At 41.0% G+C, this 19088-nt stretch overlaps 2 protein-coding genes across 8 annotated transcripts in view; one reads left to right on the top strand and one right to left on the bottom strand.

Moving 5' to 3' along the window:
* PLGRKT (plasminogen receptor with a C-terminal lysine) overlaps positions 1-13466 on the bottom strand; it is a 43204-nt gene extending 29738 nt beyond the window's left edge. The window contains exons 1-3 of one of the 5 annotated variants that reach the window (XM_045470263.1): positions 13360-13466; positions 12067-12166; positions 10121-10207 (exon numbers count right to left, since the gene is read on the bottom strand). In XM_045470263.1, the coding sequence (XP_045326219.1) occupies positions 10121-10201 (81 nt within the window). In that variant the 5' untranslated portion in view covers positions 10202-10207; positions 12067-12166; positions 13360-13466. Of the gene's footprint in view, positions 1-10120; positions 10208-12066; positions 12167-12456; positions 12647-12804; positions 12856-13114; positions 13134-13355 lie in introns of those variants that run through there. The other 4 variants (XM_045470264.1, XM_045470266.1, XM_045470267.1 and 1 more) reach the window with 4 other exon arrangements.
* Positions 1-19088, top strand: part of CD274 (CD274 molecule) — a 64891-nt gene that overhangs the window by 16546 nt on the left and 29257 nt on the right. The window lies entirely within an intron of this gene.

Below are 19088 nucleotides of genomic sequence, written 5' to 3'. Positions count from 1 at the left end.
TGAGATCTTAGATTGGATCCTGGAACAGAAAAGGGACATTAGAAGAAAAATTGGTGAAATATCAAAAAGATCAGTTGTTTGGTTCATTTTATTGTGCTTATGTTAATTTCCTGGTTTTGATCATTGTACTTTGATATTATAAATTGTTAATATTAGAGGAAGCTAATAAATGAAGGGTATCCATAAACTCTCTCTGTATTAGTTTTGTAATTTTTCTGTAAATCTAGATTTTTATTATTTTTATTTTTTTAATCTTGTTCTTTTTTAATGTTTTTTTTTTAATTTTTAAGAAGTATTTATTTATTTTTGAGACAGAGAGACAGTGCGGGTGGGGGAGGTGCAGAGAGAGAGGGAGACACAGAATGCAAAGCAGGCTCCAGGTTCTGAGCTGTCAGCACAGAGCCTGACTTGGGGCTCAAACCCATCGACTGGACCATGAAATCATGACCTGAGCTGAAGTCAGTCGCCCAACTGCCCCAATGTTTCTTTATTTTTAAGAGAGAGAGAGAGAGAGAGAGAGAGCGCATGCGCGGAGGATGGGCAGAGAGAGGGAGGCAGAATCTGAAGCAGGCTTCAGGCTCTGAGCTATCAACACAGAGCCCAATGCAGGGCTTGAACCCATGAACTGTGAGATCATGACCTGAGCCAAAGTCGGACACTTAACTGACTGAGCCACCTAGGTGCCCCTTATTTATTTATTTTTTAAAGTTTATTCATATTTTTTTGAGAGAGAGACAGAGAGACAGAGAGAGAGAGAGAGAGACAACAAGTGGGGGAGAAACAGAGAGAGTGGGAGAAGGAGAAAGAATCCCAAGCAGGCTCTGCACTGTTAGCACAGAGCCCGATTCAGGACTTGAACTCACTAACCATGAGATCATGACCTAAACTGAAATCAGATGCTTAACCAACTGAGCCACCCAGGCACCCCTAAAATTATTTTAAACTAAAACATTTATTAAAATGTGGTTTCACTATTATTTTGTACTTAATAAGATTATTGAAGAATAATGACAGTTTGAATTGTTACCCTTATGTTAACTATTAGAGATATTTATAGGGGATATTTTTTTTTTTTTGTCTCTTAAAAATTCTCCTCCTCCTGCTGCCCAACATTCTTAATTATCTTAAGGAAGAAAATGAAGTAGAAACAAGACACATATGAGAAGTGTAAAGATTTTAACAGCAAGCCTGCATTAAATTATTTTTAGAGTAAGGTAGGGTGAGAGGGAGAAAGAATACATGTTATGAAGATTTATAGAGAAAACAAAATTATTAAAGCTACAGTACCATTTTTTAATTAACAGTTTTGTGTCCCAGACTCTGTATATATTGGCCATTCAGAACATGCTTTACTGAGTTAATAAATAAGTAAAGTGACCACCCTTGTTCAAGCAATGAAAAACTAAAAATGAATTAAAATTCACTCTGATCAGATTTATGAAACAGAATTATAGTTGAGGGAAGCAAAGAAAAAGAAAAGCCTTCTGGCAGTCTATAACTGGATTCATTGATCTCATTTAAGTTTGTGAACAAACCTAAAACCATGTGTCCCCTTTAGAGAACTGATTGAAGGGTCCTGGACCCAATGTCAGTAGGGAAAGGCTAGGTAGCACAAGATCAGCTTGGTGGCTTGACCCTTGTCATTTAGTTGTTTCCCTTTGTAGAGATAAGTACCTGTGGCATCAATGACCTCATTATTTCACTTTCATTTCCTACCCTTCCTGTATATGGACAGAATATAGGAAATCATAACTATTTTCATTAACTCCTCTAAGTGATTCCATTAAGTGATTAATATTTTTCCCCACATTTAAAGAGATTTGCTGAAGATTTTTAGCAACCTCTTTAAAAGTCAACTAATGTATGGGCGCCTGGGTGGCGCAGTCGGTTAAGCGTCCGACTTCAGCCAGGTCACGATCTCGCGGTCCGTGAGTTCGAGCCCCGCGTCGGGCTCTGGGCTGATGGCTCAGAGCCTGGAGCCTGTTTCCGATTCTGTGTCTCCCTCTCTCTCTGCCCCTCCCCCGTTCATGCTCTGTCTCTGTCCCAAAAATAAATAAGCGTTGAAAAAAAAAAATAATACGGCATAATATTTAAAAAAAAAAAAAAAAAAGTCAACTAATGTATTGTATTCTATGTATTTACCGAATTCTTCATAATGTAGTTAAATTAACTTATTTCTATCCATTTCAACTTTAGTAGAAAAGAAACTGGAAGGTTGTCACTGTCTTGAACTTCAGGTACTTGAAGACCACTAATAGGCCAAGATGCTCTTTTCAGAGAGCCTGAACCCTGATGAACAGACTCGTCATCTGAGTCAGTTACAGATTTAGTATGTGACTCCTAATCTTAACTGTGCAGTGCCTGACTTCTTTATGTTCATAAAGAATGAGCCTCCTGCTAACTGGATATCTAATGCAAAAGAGTAAAGTTGAACCCTTACTTCACACCACATAAAAAACTAACCCCAAATGGGTCAAAAACCTAAATATAAAGCTAAAACTATAACACTCTTAGAAGAAAACACAGAAGCAAATCTTTATGATTTTGGATTTGACAATGGTTTCTCAGATATGACACCTAAAGTACAAGCAACAAAAGAAAAAATCAATTGGATTTCACAAAAATTAAAAACTTGTATTCATGAAAGAACACTGTCAAGAGAGTAAGAAGACAACCCAAAGAATGGGAGAAAATATTCGCAAATCTTGTTTGATGATGATCTAGTGTCCATCATGTATAAGCAACTCCTGCAGAGTCAAAAACAAAAACAACCCAATTTAAAAATGAGCAAAGTTTATAGCAGCACTCTCAACAATAGCCAAATTGTGGAAAGAGCCTAAATGTCCATCAACTGATGAATGGATAAAGAAATTGTGGTTTATATACACAATGGAATACTACGTGGCAATGAGAAAGAATGAAATATGGCCTTTTGTAGCAACGTGGATGGAACTGGAGAGTGTGATGCTAAGTGAAATAAGCCATACAGAGAAAGACAGATACCATATGGTTTCACTCTTATGTGGATCTTGAGAAACTTAACAGAAACCAATGGGGGAGGGGAAGGAAAAAAAAAAAAAAAAGAGGTTAGAGTGGGAGAGAGCCAAAGCATAAGAGACTGTTAAAAACTGAGAACAAACTGAGGGTTGATGGGGGGTGGGAGGGAGAGGAGGGTGGGTGATGGGTATTGAGGAGGGCACCTTTTGGGATGAGCACTGGGTGTTGTATGGAAACCAATTTGACAATAAATTTCATATATTGAAAAATAAATAAAATAAAATAAATAAAAAAATAAAAAAATAAAAATGAGCAAAGGACCAGAATAGACATTTCTCCAAAGAAGATATATAAATGGCCAAAAAGTCTGTGAAAAAATGTTATTAGTTATTAGGAAATTTCAAGTCAAAACCACAATGAGAAACAACTTCAAACCCATTAGAATGGCTAGAATTAAAAAAAAAAAGAAAAGAAAAGAAAAAGGAAGATAACAAGTTTTGTCAAGGAAATGGGTAAATAGTAACCGACATACCTTTTGGTAAGAATGTAAAATGGTACACCCACCAAGGGAAACATTTTTGTGGTTCCTCAAGAAGTTAAATATAAAAGTAGGTGATCTAGAAATTCCATTCCTAGGTATATACTCAAGAGTTGAAAAGCAAATGTTCAAACAGAAACCTGTATAAGAATTTTCATAGCAGCATTAATCACAACAGCCAAAAAGTGGAAATATTAATGTCTGTAAACTGATGAGCAGATAAACAAAATGTGGTGTATCTACATAGTGGAATGTTGTTTAGCCATAAGTAGGAATAAAGCTCTGACTCATGCTACAACATACAGGGACCTTGGAAAGATTATGTTAAGTGAAATAAGCCAGACAAAAAAATAATATTGCATGATTCCATTTATATGAAATGTCCAGAACAGACAAATCCATACAAAAGCAGATTAGTGGTTGCCAGGGATTGGGGTGATGGGGAGTGACTGCTTAATGGGCATGGGGTTTCCTTTTGATGAAAATGTTATGGAATTCAGTAGCAGAGATGGTTACACAACATTGTAAATGTCACTGAATTGTACACTTTAAAATGATGAATTTTAGGGGCGCCTGGGTGGCTCAGTCAGTTAAGCATCGGGCTTTGGCTCAGGTTATGACCTCATGGATCGTGGGTTCGAGCCCCGCGTTGGGCTCTGTGCTGACAGCTCAGAGCCTGGAGCCTGCTTTGGGTTCTGTCTCCCTCTCTCTCTGTCCTTCCCCCACTTGTTCTCTCTCTGTCTCTGTCTCTCAAAAATAAAATAAAAACACTTAAAAATTTTATAAAATGATGAATTTTATATTATTTGTGTTTTACCACAATAAAAATAAACCTCAAGAATAATCATGAGTGAGGGACAAAGGTAACGGGGATAGGGACTGGACAGCAATGAGTTTCAGAGGGGTAAGTTGAAGAGAGTTCTAAATCTAAGTTGGTGAGCTTGTGTTGACATGGTGATCTTTTAGTCAGGGTACTTCCTGGCCACTTCTGGTTCTGGAACCATCTCCCACTTGCTCGTCCTTCCACATACAGAGTTGGCTGCTTTCCTCCCTCTTCACTCCCTACTTTACATTTTGGGCTCCTTGTTGCCACAAGACTCTCTACCAAGCAGACACTGTACTCTCTTGTTTTCCTCAGAACATTAAGCCCTTCTTATTTCAAGAAGCTTTCACCTCAAAAAAAAAAAAAAAAAAACAAAACAAAAGCAAAAAACAGATGAGAGGGCATAAGAATGGCAGGTTGTTGGGAGTTATAGGGGTTTAAGCAATTTCAGAAAGTTCTCATAATAGTTATTGCTGTTCTAATTTTTATATATTTGAAAAAGCATGTATTGAGTATACATTATGTTTTATGTTGCAGAAACAATCCTATCAGAGTCCATGCTACAAACTTAGTGGCTTAAAATAACACAAATTACTATCTTATACTTCTGGACATCAGAAGTCTGACACAGGTGCGAATGGGCTAAAATCAAGGTGTCTGCAAGAACCTCCTTTTCGAGAGTCTAGGGGAGAATCTGTTTCCTAGCATTTTCCAGTTTCTCCAGGCCACCTGCATTCCTTGTGGGGGATCCCTTCCTCCATGTTGCAGTCCAGCAACATCACATCTCCATCTCTCTCTCTCTCTCTCTCTCTCTCTCTCTCTCTCTCTCTCTTTAATTTTAACTCCAGTGTAGTTAATGTACAGTGGTATGTTAGTTTAAGGTGTCATTATAGTGATTCAACAGTTCTGTGCATTCCTCACTGCTCATGTAAGTGTGTTCTTAATGCCCTTCACCTATTTCACTCCTCCTTATCCTGCCTCCCCTCTGGTAGCCCTCAGTTTGTTCTCTACAGTTAAGAGTCTATTTTTTTGTCTATTTTTTTCTTTGCTCACTTGTTTTGTTTCTTAAATTCCACATTGGTATTTATCTCTCTCTCTCTCTCTCTCTCTCTCTCTTGTCCTCACCTCTCCACTTTTAAGAATTTGTGTGTTTAGGGGTACCTGGGTGGCCCTGGGTGGTCGGTTGAGCATCTGACTTCGGCTCAGGTCATGATCTCACGGATCGTGCGTTTGAGCCCTGCGTCAGGCTCTGAGCTGTCTGCACAGAGCCCAGAGCCTTCTTCAGATTCTGTATCTCCCTGTCTCTCTCCCCTTCCCCTGCTCATTCTCTGTCTCTCTCTGTCTCTGTCTTTCTCTCTCTCAAAAATGACCATTAAAAAACTAAAAAAAAAAAAAAAAAAAAAAGAATTTGTGTGTTTAGATTGGGTCCACATGGATCACCAAGGATAATTTTCCCATCTCAAGGTCTGTTCCCTTAATCACATCTGCAAGGTCCATTTTGCCACAAGATAATACATTCAAAGTTCTAGAGATTACTGTGTGGACATCTTTAGGGAGCCAATGTTCTGCTTACCACATACATACACACAAACATCTGGTTATTTGCAGCATGACTCACCCTTGATGATAAATTCCTTGAATTTAGATGATAAGTTCCTTGAATATAGAGCACATACCTTAGGCATTTCTGAGTCCTGCTTAGCATACAGCACATTATTTTATATATATTAAATATGTATTTTTTGGTTTATAACTATACCTCATTTCTTTAACACCAAACTAACAATAGACATACAATCACGTATTTTTTAAATCTTGCGTTTGTTGTCTATACACAGTAAACGGTGAATAAACTACCTGACTTATCTTTACATGGATCATAACTGCTTTGCTTACAGAGTTCTAGAGCACAGCAAAGACTTATGGAATCTTCCCTCATTCTTTCTGCTTTCCATTTTCAGTTTCCATTCTGTTATATAATATCAAAATGCTTTTCTGGCCACTCAAGTGATATGAAATTAGTTTAGGTATGCCATCTAATGGCATTTTAAGAAAGTATTCATTTTTTTTTTTTTTGATACTTCGTTTACTTGAGTATAGCCACCATCATGAGTAAGAGATGCTAAACAAAGCAATGGGAAACTGAAGTTTGCTGATGATATGAAAACATCATTCTAACTAGTAGTATAAATCCCCTCTAGCTCAACTTGAACCAAAGTTGTAATGAAGAGAAAACTTTCCGATTTGAAGTCTTTTACAAATTCTTATTAATCAGACTCCAGTGACTGATTTAATTTCCTGATTAGCTTACTTAAATTGAAAACTATTTGGTTCCATCTCCAATATGCATTGTGTTAAATCGCTGCCAATCATTGATTATAATTATGTAGCATCATGGAAAACGAAGGGCAAAGACCTCAAACTAGACTGTGCATTACAGTCTCCTGGAGAGCTTAGAACAGTGACAGCATGCCCGGCCAGGAAGAGATCTGATTGGTCTGGGGTGGGACCTAAATATCCCAAAGCCCTGAGTGAGTATTGTACAGCCAGTTAAGAACCTGGGCACTGGTATGAGATATAGCTGAATCTCTAATTCTTGTTCTTTTCCCTGAATGAAAAAAAAAAAACACCCAATAATATGGAATGATTGAGTTATTATTTATCTCCTATTTTACCAAAAAAAAAAAAAAAAAAAGTAGAAGTAAGAAAAAAAAACTGGGAAAAGTATTCTAGTCATTAGGCTTTTCTTTAATAAGAGTTTTGCTTTATTTCTTCTCTTTACCCCTTTTATTGAGATGCCATCAAACAGGAAAAGCACCAAAAGACATGCCGTCATGGGCTAAAGGCATTAGTACATATGATGTTTCAACTGGGATTTTTAAAAATATTTTAAAGAACTTACAAAGACAAGAAATCTTCTACCCTAGTGGCCCATTCCTTACATCTTCTGAGTCCTGCCCAGTCCCAGGGGCTCTGGGATATGAGGTCAATTCCAGACCGGCTTTAACTGTTTGGGCTCACTCAACATATAGGATGGAACCTGTAGGTAGCTTCAGGTGTATTGTGATAACAAAATTCTTCAATTTAGTAATGGGTTCATCAGTACTCATTTTATTATGCTTCATAACTTATAAATATATTCTCTAGAATGTATCAAATGTTTTGTGATACTTTTTTTTCAATAAAAGAATAGCTCTAAATCCTAAGAAAGATGTTAGGAGTTTAATTCCTTTAAACAGGAAATATTTGAGGACCCACCTAATCTTCCAAAATTTCTACAGATTATGTTTCTCTCTAGCCTGTCCCAGTTAAGATCAGAACTCAAGTAGCTTTAAGGTGGAAAGCTGCTTTAATAGTGTTGATCTACATTCTTTTTATCATCCTTCCTTGAAATTAGAAGATAAATAATAAAGTATATCCTGATCAACAAAGAAAAACTAATCATCCTAACCAAACACATGTTGGGAGAATCAAACTGCATGGGCCATTCCTGTACTTTTTGCTGGGTAGGCCAAGGATATAGGGTCTGACTGTTGTTTACATGGGCCATTACTCAGGGTTGTGTTTGCAGTGAGAAACCTTGAGAAATGAAGTAACAAGTCTTACCTAAGAGCAGCCTGGCTGACCAGTCACGGTAAAAGTAGTAGATTCCATAGCTCGCTGTTCCTCCGCTGTGTCCCGAACCCATTGTACCCACCTCAGCATCCAATTAAGCCAACCTGCATGCCCTCTTGAGACTTGAGGGGCACGGGGAAAACTCATGCCAACCTCAAGCTCATGCTGCTTACTGTGCTATGAGTAGTGAAGTCCTCTGTCTCTGATGGAAGTGTCTCCTGTATTCTGCCAGCGTCCAACAAATAGTAACAGGCTAATTTGTTATCTTGCAAATAGGATAAAATCCCACACCCTTCACATATCCTGACTTCAAGGGAATGGATGTAAAAATCTATAGTTTCCAAAGATCTTGGACAAAAGACTCTCTGGGCATATGACATTCTTGGCTGGTTCATATGCCTAATGTTTAATCTCCCCTAGGCCACTTTTCTGTGTTACAAAAATTCAGTTTCCATTCTTTAAATTGTCCCATTCCCCCAAAAGAAATTGTTGTCCTGCACAGGACACTCTTAATAGCAATCATGGCAGCAACCATGAATACTTATAAAGTGAAAGACACTGTTTTGAGGACTTGAAGCATTGTCCCGTGTACTCTCTTTACACGACCATCATTATCCTCAAAACAACCTTGTGAAGGGGATACTGTTACCTCCAGTTTATAAACCAGGAGTCTGAGGCACAAGTCATACAGTTAGGGGTAGAGATGGGATTCAAACCTAGCTGGTCTGTCTTTAGTCCTCACTTTTAACCACTCACCATACTGCCTCACAGTAGGACCTTCTATCCCCAGGGCCATAATGAACCCCAGAAGCCAAGAGATCTTTGTTTGAAACCTTAGGAAAATAATTTCAGTCAAACCTTTATAACGTTTCATAATACTTCCTGACAATTAGGCAGTTAGACAATATCAGGCAATTAGACAATCTTCTACTTTGCTACTTCTACTTTGCTATCAGCCTATGTCTAAATCCAGTGTCAAGTTTTCAGAGTGTGTATTAATTTCCTATTGTTGCTATAACAAATTATACTTGAAGCTTAAAACAGCATAAATTTATTATCTTATAGTTCTGGAGTCAGAAATCCCAAGCGGGCTGTGGGACTGTGTTCCTTCTGGGCTCTAGGAAAGAATCCACATCCTTGCCTTCTCCAGCTTCTAGAGGCTACCTGAATTCCTTCCTTGGCCCTTCACTCTATCTTCAAAGCCAGCAGTGTAGCATCTTCAAACCTTTTTTTTTTTTCTCTCTGACTTTGACCCTCTGTCCTCTCTCTACCCCTTATTTTTTTTTTAACATTTTTTTTTTAATTTTTTTTTCAACGTTTATTTATTTTTGGGACAGAGAGAGACAGAGCATGAACGGGGGAGGGGCAGAGAGAGAGGGAGACACAGAATCGGAAACAGGCTCCAGGCTCCGAGCCATCAGCCCAGAGCCTGACGCGGGGCTCGAACTCACGGACCGCGAGATCGTGACCTGGCTGAAGTCGGACGCTTAACCGACTGCGCCACCCAGGCGCCCCTACATTTATTTATTTTTGAGACAGAGAGAGACAGAGCATGAATGGGGGAGGGTCAGAGAGAGAGGGAGACACAGAATCCGAAACAGGCTCCAGGCTCTGAGCGGTCAGCACAGAGCCCGACGCGGGGCTCGAACTCACGGACCGCGAGATCATGCCCTGAGCTGAAGTCGGACGCTTAACTGACTGAGCCACCCAGGCGCCCCATCTCTACCCCTTATAAGGACCATTGTGATTACATTGGGCCCATCCAGATAATCCAGGATAACCCAGGAGCTTCCTTAGCTCAAACTCCTTAACTTAATCACATTTCAAAGTCTCTTTTGCCATGTAAGGCAACATATCCACAGGAGGTTAGGATGCACATATTTGGTGAGGAGAGGGGCATCATTCTACCTCCCCTACACTCTAAGCAGTTACGTCTTCCTTTGGTATGGAAATTTTTATACCAGGATCTAGATTGGAGATTTAAACACGCCCATTTACCAGATAATTAGTAATCCATTTCATCTTGGCTCCTAGGATAGAGGCCCAAGAGCATTTTACCTTTTGGGGCCAAAGAGAACAATACTGCTGGAGTATGTCATAGAAACTTTAACCACTGTAACAATATAAAAACTTATTTGAAAATGTACCTGGAGTCGAGCATTCATAAGCATAAACTCCTGTTGGTTTTTCATGTTTTCATTCATAGATTTTGAGAATATAAACCCCATCTTCACCTAAAATGTAAAAAAGCAATGAGGCTTAAAATGATATATTCTACATGTATCCTCATATAGGATGCTTTGGACTGCCCATATAACAAATACCAGATACCAGATACCATATAAAAATGTAAAAAAAAAAAAAAAAAAAAAAAAAAATCAAATTCTGAGCTAGGAATACAGTGTGGATTACAGTCCTTTCTTCTAAGTAGCTGTCTGATCTTGGGCAAACTTAACCAGCATGGCCAACATTTGCTAACCTACGACCAGCTGACTGAACGAAGATGATTTCAGAATCTCCTCCTTCTCTATAGGTATACAGCTCCATGTTTCCTGATTTTGCTTCCCACTGTAAATCTTGAAGAACTGAATACTTAAAAACAGACAAACTAAAAGATCACTCTCTCTTCTGTGAGGGACAGTTGTACAGACCTTCTATACAACTGGATGACAGAAACTTTGCTTCTGAGAAGGGGTGATTCAGAAGATGCATTGAGGACACCTTGAAGACAGATTTCTCTGTGCTCCTTGTATTTGTGTTTAGGAAGTTTTAGGTGTTTCCAGGTCACTATGTCAACACTCTTCCTGTGATCCCTGGCCCTCTCCTATATACCCCTATTGTGTCACCCACTGGTGACATCCCTTGGCCATCCTCTTCTGGCTTCACCTTTCTTCTCTTCAGCTTCTGCTGAAGGTCTCAAGAGGGGAAGAACATAATGACACTTAAATGTCCTGGGAAAAGCAATTTTTAAATGAATACATGGTATTGCCTATCTTATTTATCATGCTTAGGAAGTTCTTAAGTGCTCTATCACTTCTAGGGAGCCAAAATGTCAATTTTTTGTTCTTAATCCAATTGGGTAGGTACAGAAGGCCTTCGGTTTATTATTAATTTTACTTTCAGAAGATTGAAAAAACTTAGGGGAACTACCACCGCTCTCCCCTCAATAATAGTGCTGATTCTCTTTGGTAGGCTACCAAGCAGGTTGTGAACCTCACGTCGGACCGACCAGCCTCAGTGCTTTCCAACGCACCCACACTCTTCTGTAGGAAACCCAGCAGAGCTTATGTTTTTCACAGCCTTATCATGAAATAGTGGGTTCTGGCTAGCTGGGGAGAAGATGCTGGGGGAGGGAGGGAATTTTGTGCCAGGTGGTAGAATAGTTATCCTTGCTAACTAGGTTCCAGGCAAGTGGGCACTCCAAGCCAGACTTCAGTGACTTCCCTGTATTCTTGCCAAAGATGCATTCTTGATTTACAGGGACCTCAGAGCCAGAGTCAGCCTCAGTGCTGGGCATAGGAGGCTGAACAACTCACTGGAGAGAAGAGGCAGGTCATGAGGTTTCTCTTCCCCTCTGCCACAGCCCCACTCCATCCCCTGTCCAGAGAGTCAGAGGCCACCCACTGAGGGTAGGGAGATGTAACAGAAGTTCTTTCCTTTTTCTGAACTTTGGCACCCCGAGTCAGTTGTCTGCAACAGCAGGCCAGAACTTGCTTGAAGGAAGTAGCAATATATTATCCATCTTGGAAGTCCCCATGATGTCGTTTTCCCATAAATGTTTGCATAGAACATGAGTGATACAAGAGAAATCAAGCTTAGGTCACTTGCCATTCTTTTTTTTTTTTTTTTTTTTTTTCTTGCACAAAGGAGTAGATGATTGAATTTTTACACATGTTACAAACATTTATGAAGAAAACAGCTGTCCTCTAATCCCATTCCTACACACACACTCTCACCCTGTAACTTATAGAACTGTGTCTCTGGCAGTGCCCCTGTTGAGAAGGGGGTGGGATCTCTCCTGAAGTGGAGAGATAGTGCTCACATCAGCCATCTAGGGAGGAGAAACTATCTGGAAGTTAGGGTATAGACTTACCTGTTCCTGGGCCTCAGTTTCTTGGTCTTGCTCCCAAGGGTTAAATGTAGAATCCAATCAGGATGAAGAAGTTCCCTGTGGTCCCCAAGGGAACCCACACCTGAAAATAAGTGTACCACACCTTGTGAACTATGTCCCAGAGTTCAGTATCTTCAGCTTCCCCTCTGTCCCCACCCTAACAAAGGCATTGTCCAAAATCTAAGCGGTTCCTTAGGGTGTCCAGAATACTTTCAGCTTTCTCCCATTCACAAAATATTTATCAGAAAATAAGCAAGAGTGATCCTGCAATAGGGATAACTTTGAATTCACCAAATTGAATAAGGTGTCTTTCAAAAATTACAACTTTATCACTGGTGACAAATCACTGGTGACAAAAGTCTTACTACTTACAGCTTAGATACCAGTGTGTCTCAAGGGGCTGAGAATGCTGATTCGGGTCCCTTCTGCCTTCATTTTTCCTTTGATTACTCCTGAGACCTTAGAAAGGGCTCTTCAATGCCTCAGGCCCTCAACTATGCCAACGTTTAAGATGGGAAGAGGTATATCTGAGGAGAATAGGTAGGGGCTGCAAGTTCCGGGCAGCCCTACTCCTGTCACCCCTGGGAACTATGATTTGATTTTACGAAAGAAAGAAAGAAAGAAAGAGAAAGAAAGAAAGGAAGGAAGGAAGGAAGGAAGGAAGAAAGAAAGAGAAAGAGAAAGAAAAAGAGAAAGAAAGATTCATGACCCATGGGTGACCTGTTATCCAAATGTCTGTGCTGATTCATTTCCTGATCAAATGGTACATTACCTACATTTAAGACTAGTGGCACATTACAATAATTTACTGTACGTTTTTGCATCCCTCTCAAATTAGGTCACTCCCCCTCCCCCCCCCCCCCCCCCCCACCCCGCGAATTCCAGCTCAGAACCCACAGCTTCCGGGAGGTTTTCCCTATGGTAACTCCACCCGCGCTCCCTGGACCCAAATGCAGTAACTTGGGTATTTCCTGCAGTGGTATGCGGATTTCCGCGGATAATGCTCTGCCTCCTTTCCCAGCTCGATTACATCGATTCTGGAGAAGCCAGGGTTCCTTGCGAGGAGAGCCCGCTCTTTCGAAACGAGGTTGGGGATAGCGGTCAGCACCCGGGAGGACGAGAGGAGAGCCAACGAGGGGTGCTCCCGAGGAGCGGGCGCCCCGCGCTGCCCGGCAAGCCCGGGACCCCGGAGCTCGTCGCCGGCAGAGGCGGCCGCGCGGACTCCCCCCTCCCCATCGGCCTTCGGCCAGTCCCGCGGGCCCGGCGCTCACTCACTGGGCAGCAGGCGGCGGCCGAGGTGCGGACAGTAATCGCAGCGGAGGCCTCCAGGCCCGCAATCCCCTCCACCGAGACTCGACCGGGACTCGGCGGGCGGAGCCTCGGGATTGGACGGCCTTGACAGTGATTCCAAGGCTTAGCCAATCAGCGCAGCCCTTGGCTTCCTGAAAGACGCCCCTCTCCTGCCCGAGGCCTAGTGTGCTGTGTCCCGCCAGGTGCCCGGGAGAGAATGGCGAGATCAAAGAGGCAAATTCAAACCAACAGCGGCTCAGCTGTCAGGTTTTGAGGGGACGAGGAGGCCTCAGTGAGGTTTGTAAGTGACCCATGCATGAGAGAAATCCCTGCTCCCGCGCCCAGCTGAGCTTCTAAAGAGTTTAAGGAGCCATCTCCTTACTCTCCAGAAGTGGTGTCAACCACACTGTTGGGTCTGTCTTCCAGAAAAGAATGTGTCTGATGAGAGGTTGTCACTTAAACATATGATCCACAGTTGCATTTTTTTTTAATTTAAGTATAGTTGACACACAATGTTACATTACATTCAGGTGTATATGGTGATTGACAAGTCTATATACCGTGCTCCCCACAAATGGAGCCGCCATCTGCCCCATACAACCGGATTACAATACCATTGACTACATTGACTATATTCCCTAGGCTGTCCCTTTCATCCTCGTGACTTCTCATCCCATAACTGGGAGCCTGTGTCTCCCTCTCCCCTTCACCCATTTTGCCCATCCCCTTACCCCCCCCCCCCCAATCTGGCAACCATTGGTTTCTTCTCTACTTATGGGTCTGTTTTTACTTTTGTTCGTGTATTCGTTTGTTTTGTTTTTTAGATTCCACATATAAGTAAATCATATGATATTTGTCTTTGATCTGTCTCACTTAGCATCATACCTTCTACCTCCATCCACACTGTTACAAATCGCACAATCTCATTATGGATGAGTAATATTCCAGTGTGTGTGTGTGTGTGTGTGTGTGTGTGTACCACATCTTTTTGTCCATTCATCTGTCAATGGATACTTGGGTTGCTTTCATATCTTGGCTATTGTAAATAATGCTGCAGTAAACATAGGGGTGAATATATCTTTTTGAATCAGTGTTTTTATTTTCTTTGGGGAAATACCCAATAGTGTAATTACTGGATCATATGGTAATTCAGTTTTTAATTATTTGAGGAACCTGCATACTGTTTTCCACAGTGGCTATACCAGTTTGCATTCCCACCAACAGTGCATGAGAGTTCCTTTTTCTCCACATTCTTGCAAACACTTACTTCTTTTGTTTTTGATTCTAGCCATTCTTACTAGTGTAAGGTGATATCTCATTGTGGTTTTGATTTTCATGGTTTTGATTTTCCTTGATTAGTGATGTTGAGTGCCTTTTCACATGTCTGTTGGTCATCCGTATGTCTGCTTTGGAAAAATGTCTGTTCAGGTCATCTGCTCGTTTTTGAATTGGACTGTTTGTGTCTTTTGGCGTTGAGTTGTATACATTCTTTTTATATTTTGAATATTAACTGCTTATCAGATATATCATTTGCAAATATCTTCTCCCATTCAGTAGGTTGCCTTTTTATTTTGCTGATGATTTCCTTTGCCATGCAAAAGCTTTTTACTCTGGAGTAGTCCCAGTAGTTTGTTTTCTTTTGTTTCCCTTGTTAAGGCCAATGTCAAATAAATCACTGTCTATGTTTTCTTCTAGGAGTTTTATGGTTTCATCTCTCACATTTAGGTCTATAATCCATTTTGAGTTTATCTTTGTGTATGGTGTAAGAAAGTAGCCCGGTTTCATTTTTTTGCATGTAGCTGTCCTAGCTACATTTGTTGAAGAGACTTTGATTTCCCCATTGTATTTTCTTGCCTCCTTTGTGGATTAATTGGCCATATAAATGTGGGGGTTATTTCTGGGCTGTCTATCCTGTCACTGCACAATAGTATGGTACTGCACACTAATAGACACAAAGCTCCCTGTTCCCTGTGAGTAAGCACCAAACCAACCTCCTAGGCTTGCCTTAATGCTGTCAGCACTGACCCTTAGCATTCTGGAGCTTGGGTCCTACATTCCAGACGCTGTTTGTTGAATGGCTGGATGGGGAAATCTTACCAGCATTCATGTTCCCAACTGTGGGAGCGGGTGTGTTGTCAAGGTATCCTTTGTGCCACAGGAGCAAAGCCATATGGAACCTCGATTCTTTAAGGCAGGATATTAACTGATAAAAGAAGCAGGGAATAGTATTTGAGTGCAGAGACCTTAGCATAAGGACCCCTAGATTCTATGTCAAACTCTGTCACTGTCACTTCCATAAATCTCTAAAACTATATTATCTCTACAATAGGACTAAAAGCCTTCGAACTTATTGGACTGTGAGGACTAAATGACATAATGTATTTAGGCAATTCTCACAGTGTCTGGCACATAGTTTGTATTCAATAACCAGTCATAACCAGCAATAGTTGGGAGCAGAAGGGGCCAGAGGGGTGGAACAGTTACTAAAACCAGGCAAGAGCCACAGGTGTGGCTGTAGGTGAGGGCTACCCAACAGAAGCTATGCTGTTCAGCAGAGGAAGGCAGTCAGTACTGACCATTAGCCCAGCAGGGTGAGATTCTGTCATTGGAGCCACTGCCACACCCTCAGCTCCAATTGAGGACAGGGTGGAAAAGAAAGGCCCGTCTGTGTCCTCTCATGCTCCGATATCCTGCTGAGGTCTTCCATTAGCTGGATCTACCCCGAAGCCAAAGATGAGGAAACCAGGCTCATACAGTTTTTAGAGGTCAGCCTCCTAGGCACAAAGACTGCTGGGACAAATGGAAAATGTCCAGCACACCATTTCTACAAACTTTGACCATGTTTGGAAGTCCTAGTTCAAAAGAAAGGAATGTTTCTACCACAGGACTCAGCTGTGGTTCTACTGAATTGGAAGCTGGATCTGCCCCCTTCATCATTTTGGTTTCTCACTGTGATGGAATTGGGATAACTGATCCCAATTACCAAGGAGAAATTGGGTTGCAGCTATACAATCAGGGCAAGGAGAACTCTGCACGATGACCAGAGATTCACTGGGCATATCTGAATACTCCCATGTGCAGTACTAATGGTCATTAAATAGCTGCAGGAACTTGATAAGGTCGAGACCACTTAAATTTCAGAACATGCAGAAATTAAATGTTGTATCACCACACCAGGCAAAAAATTCCTGATCTACAAAGGAACCGCATAGGGCAAGGGAAACATAAATGAAGTAGGAAGTTATAATTATCCATTTTAGCCTTGCAACAAGCTGTTGAGACAGACAGACATGTAAAATGTTAATCATTTCTTCCTTGCCCCCTTTCCTTGTTACCTTGTGTCAAGAGTGCTGGTGGAGACAAATATTACAATTTAGTTTCTAGGTCAAAGTATACCCAAATTGACATCACCTCAAAGCAGTATAGTGGTTGGTAGGCTTCTGATTCTCATATGTAGGGGATGAGCTTCTCTTCACCTGATCAATGGCAAGAATAATTGCTGAGTGGCAAAACAGGCAGACCATTTGGGTTTTCTGTTTGCCTTTCCTCATATCCACTCTTCCTCCCCTGCCCTGTTCTATGCCTCTAGAGGCAGATCTTTTTGGAGAGTATCACCTGGGCTCACCACAGCTCGTTTTGTTTCCATTTGTGTTTGGACACTTCGAAGAGGAGACTGGAAGCAGGAGGAAAGAGGTAGGATATGTTTTCTACTTTCCTTCTCTGTTTGGGACTGATGACCTAGTAGTGGCTGGGTCCTCCCACAATTGGAACTCTTGACCAGAGGCCTCTCTTCTGTGGCTCTAGCTCATGGAGCTCTGGAAATGCTTTCCTCCTTTGCATGTTAGTGCAGAGATGGTATGGACTTCCCACGGTTGCTAGTTGTTGATGGTTCAGGCCCAACTTCATGGTTCTCTTAATCTCACCCACACCCTCTTAAATAGTGTATTCATTAACATCTCTTCAGTTGAACCGAGTAGAATTCCAGTTCCCAGTGGAAACCCAATGGATGCACTTCAAACGATATACCTACATTATACTCTTATATGTATGATATTGTTCACAATTTTATTTTTTTAAATGTTTATTTATTATTGAGACAGAGCATGAGCAGGGGAGGGGCTGAGAGAGAGAGGGAGACACAGAATCTGAAGTAGGTTCCAGCCTCTGAGCTGTCAGTACAGAGCCCAATGTGGGGCTCGAACTCACGAACCACGAGATCATGACCTGAGCCGAAGTCAGATGCTTAACCGACTGAGCCACCCAGGTGCCCCGATATTGTTCACAATTTTAAGATAGAAGTGAAAAAAGTGACCATAGAATATATAACTTTGGAATTAAGAGAAATCTATGTATAGTTATTGAACACAATGGAATACGGGTAAGAGGATTAAAGGAAATTATTTCAGTATCAAATGACATATAACTTTGGGTGTTTGGGTGGCTCAGTTGGTTGAGTGTCCGACTCTTGATTTCAGCTCAGGTCATGATGCCAGAGTCATGGGATTGAGCCCTGTGTCGGGCTCCATGCTAGACGTGGAGCCTGCTTAAGATTCTCTCCCTCTCTCTCCTCCCATCTCCCACTCTCTCTCTCTCTTAAAAAAAAAACAAACATACAACTTTAATGAGTATGTGTATTATTTATAACTGTCTGAATTACTGAATGTTTGTATGTTTTTACACACACACACACAAATAGGTGCTTTTAATCATTTTGCATGGCAGCATGATTTTCATGTTTGTTAGATAGCATTCATACATCCCACTTTTTAAAAGTAGGCTCCACACCCAGCACGGAGCCCAGCACGGGGCTTGAACTCACAGCCCTGAGATCAAGACCTGAGCTGGGATCAAGGGTTGGACAATTACCCAACTGAGCCACCCAGGTGCCCCCATATGTCCCATTTTTAAAAGGTGTATGACTTTCTGCAAGTGTGTATACAATTTTCATTGTTGGATTTTTCTTTTTTTGCTACTGTCAATAACACTGTGATAAACAGCTTCATATATATATAACCATTTAATATGTTGATTGTAAATACCAAGTTGAGTAGTACACATATTTTAGAATTGATGTAAAATCCTCAAGTCATTGAAAGTCCTTCCCCCCCAGGACCGTAAAATTATTCACCATTTCCCTGTATATCATAAAGTAGTTTTTAAACAAACAACATTTTTGAAAATTCAAGGTATGTATGGTAGTATTTCCTTTTAACAGAGATGCTTTCCCAAGGACTATGAATTTCTCCATTAATCTGAGAATGAGGTTTAGCCAAGAGCCTCGGTCTGTGAAGGAAGGCATCTAGGTGCACAGTGTGGGCTGAGGCCAGAAGCTCTTCAGTAGTAAGCTATTCTGGAACAGTTTCCCAAGCTGTGGGGAACACGGTGTAAATTACAAACTTACACTTGAATCATGGAACATGTTTATACATTTGAACCAACAGAGAACATCACTGAGTTTTGTACGTTCTCCTGCTTCCCCCAGCCCCTGGCAATTCCTAATCTGCCTTCTGTCTCAATAGATTTGCCTATTCTGGACATTTCACATAAATGGAGTCGTACAACGTATATGGTCTTTTGACTCTGGCTTCTTTCACATAGTATAAGGTTTTCAGGTTTCATCCAAGTTGTGGCATATAATACTGCTTCGTTCCTTTCTATGGCTGAATAATATGCAAATGTGTGGGTGTACCATCTTTTGTTTATCTGTTCAAAAT

The sequence above is a fragment of the Leopardus geoffroyi genome, chromosome D4, assembly GCF_018350155.1.
Source record: "Leopardus geoffroyi isolate Oge1 chromosome D4, O.geoffroyi_Oge1_pat1.0, whole genome shotgun sequence".
NCBI classification, from domain to species: domain Eukaryota; kingdom Metazoa; phylum Chordata; class Mammalia; order Carnivora; family Felidae; genus Leopardus; species Leopardus geoffroyi.
Note: the sequence above shows the minus strand (reverse complement) of the source record. Positions and strands in the feature narration are given on the sequence as shown.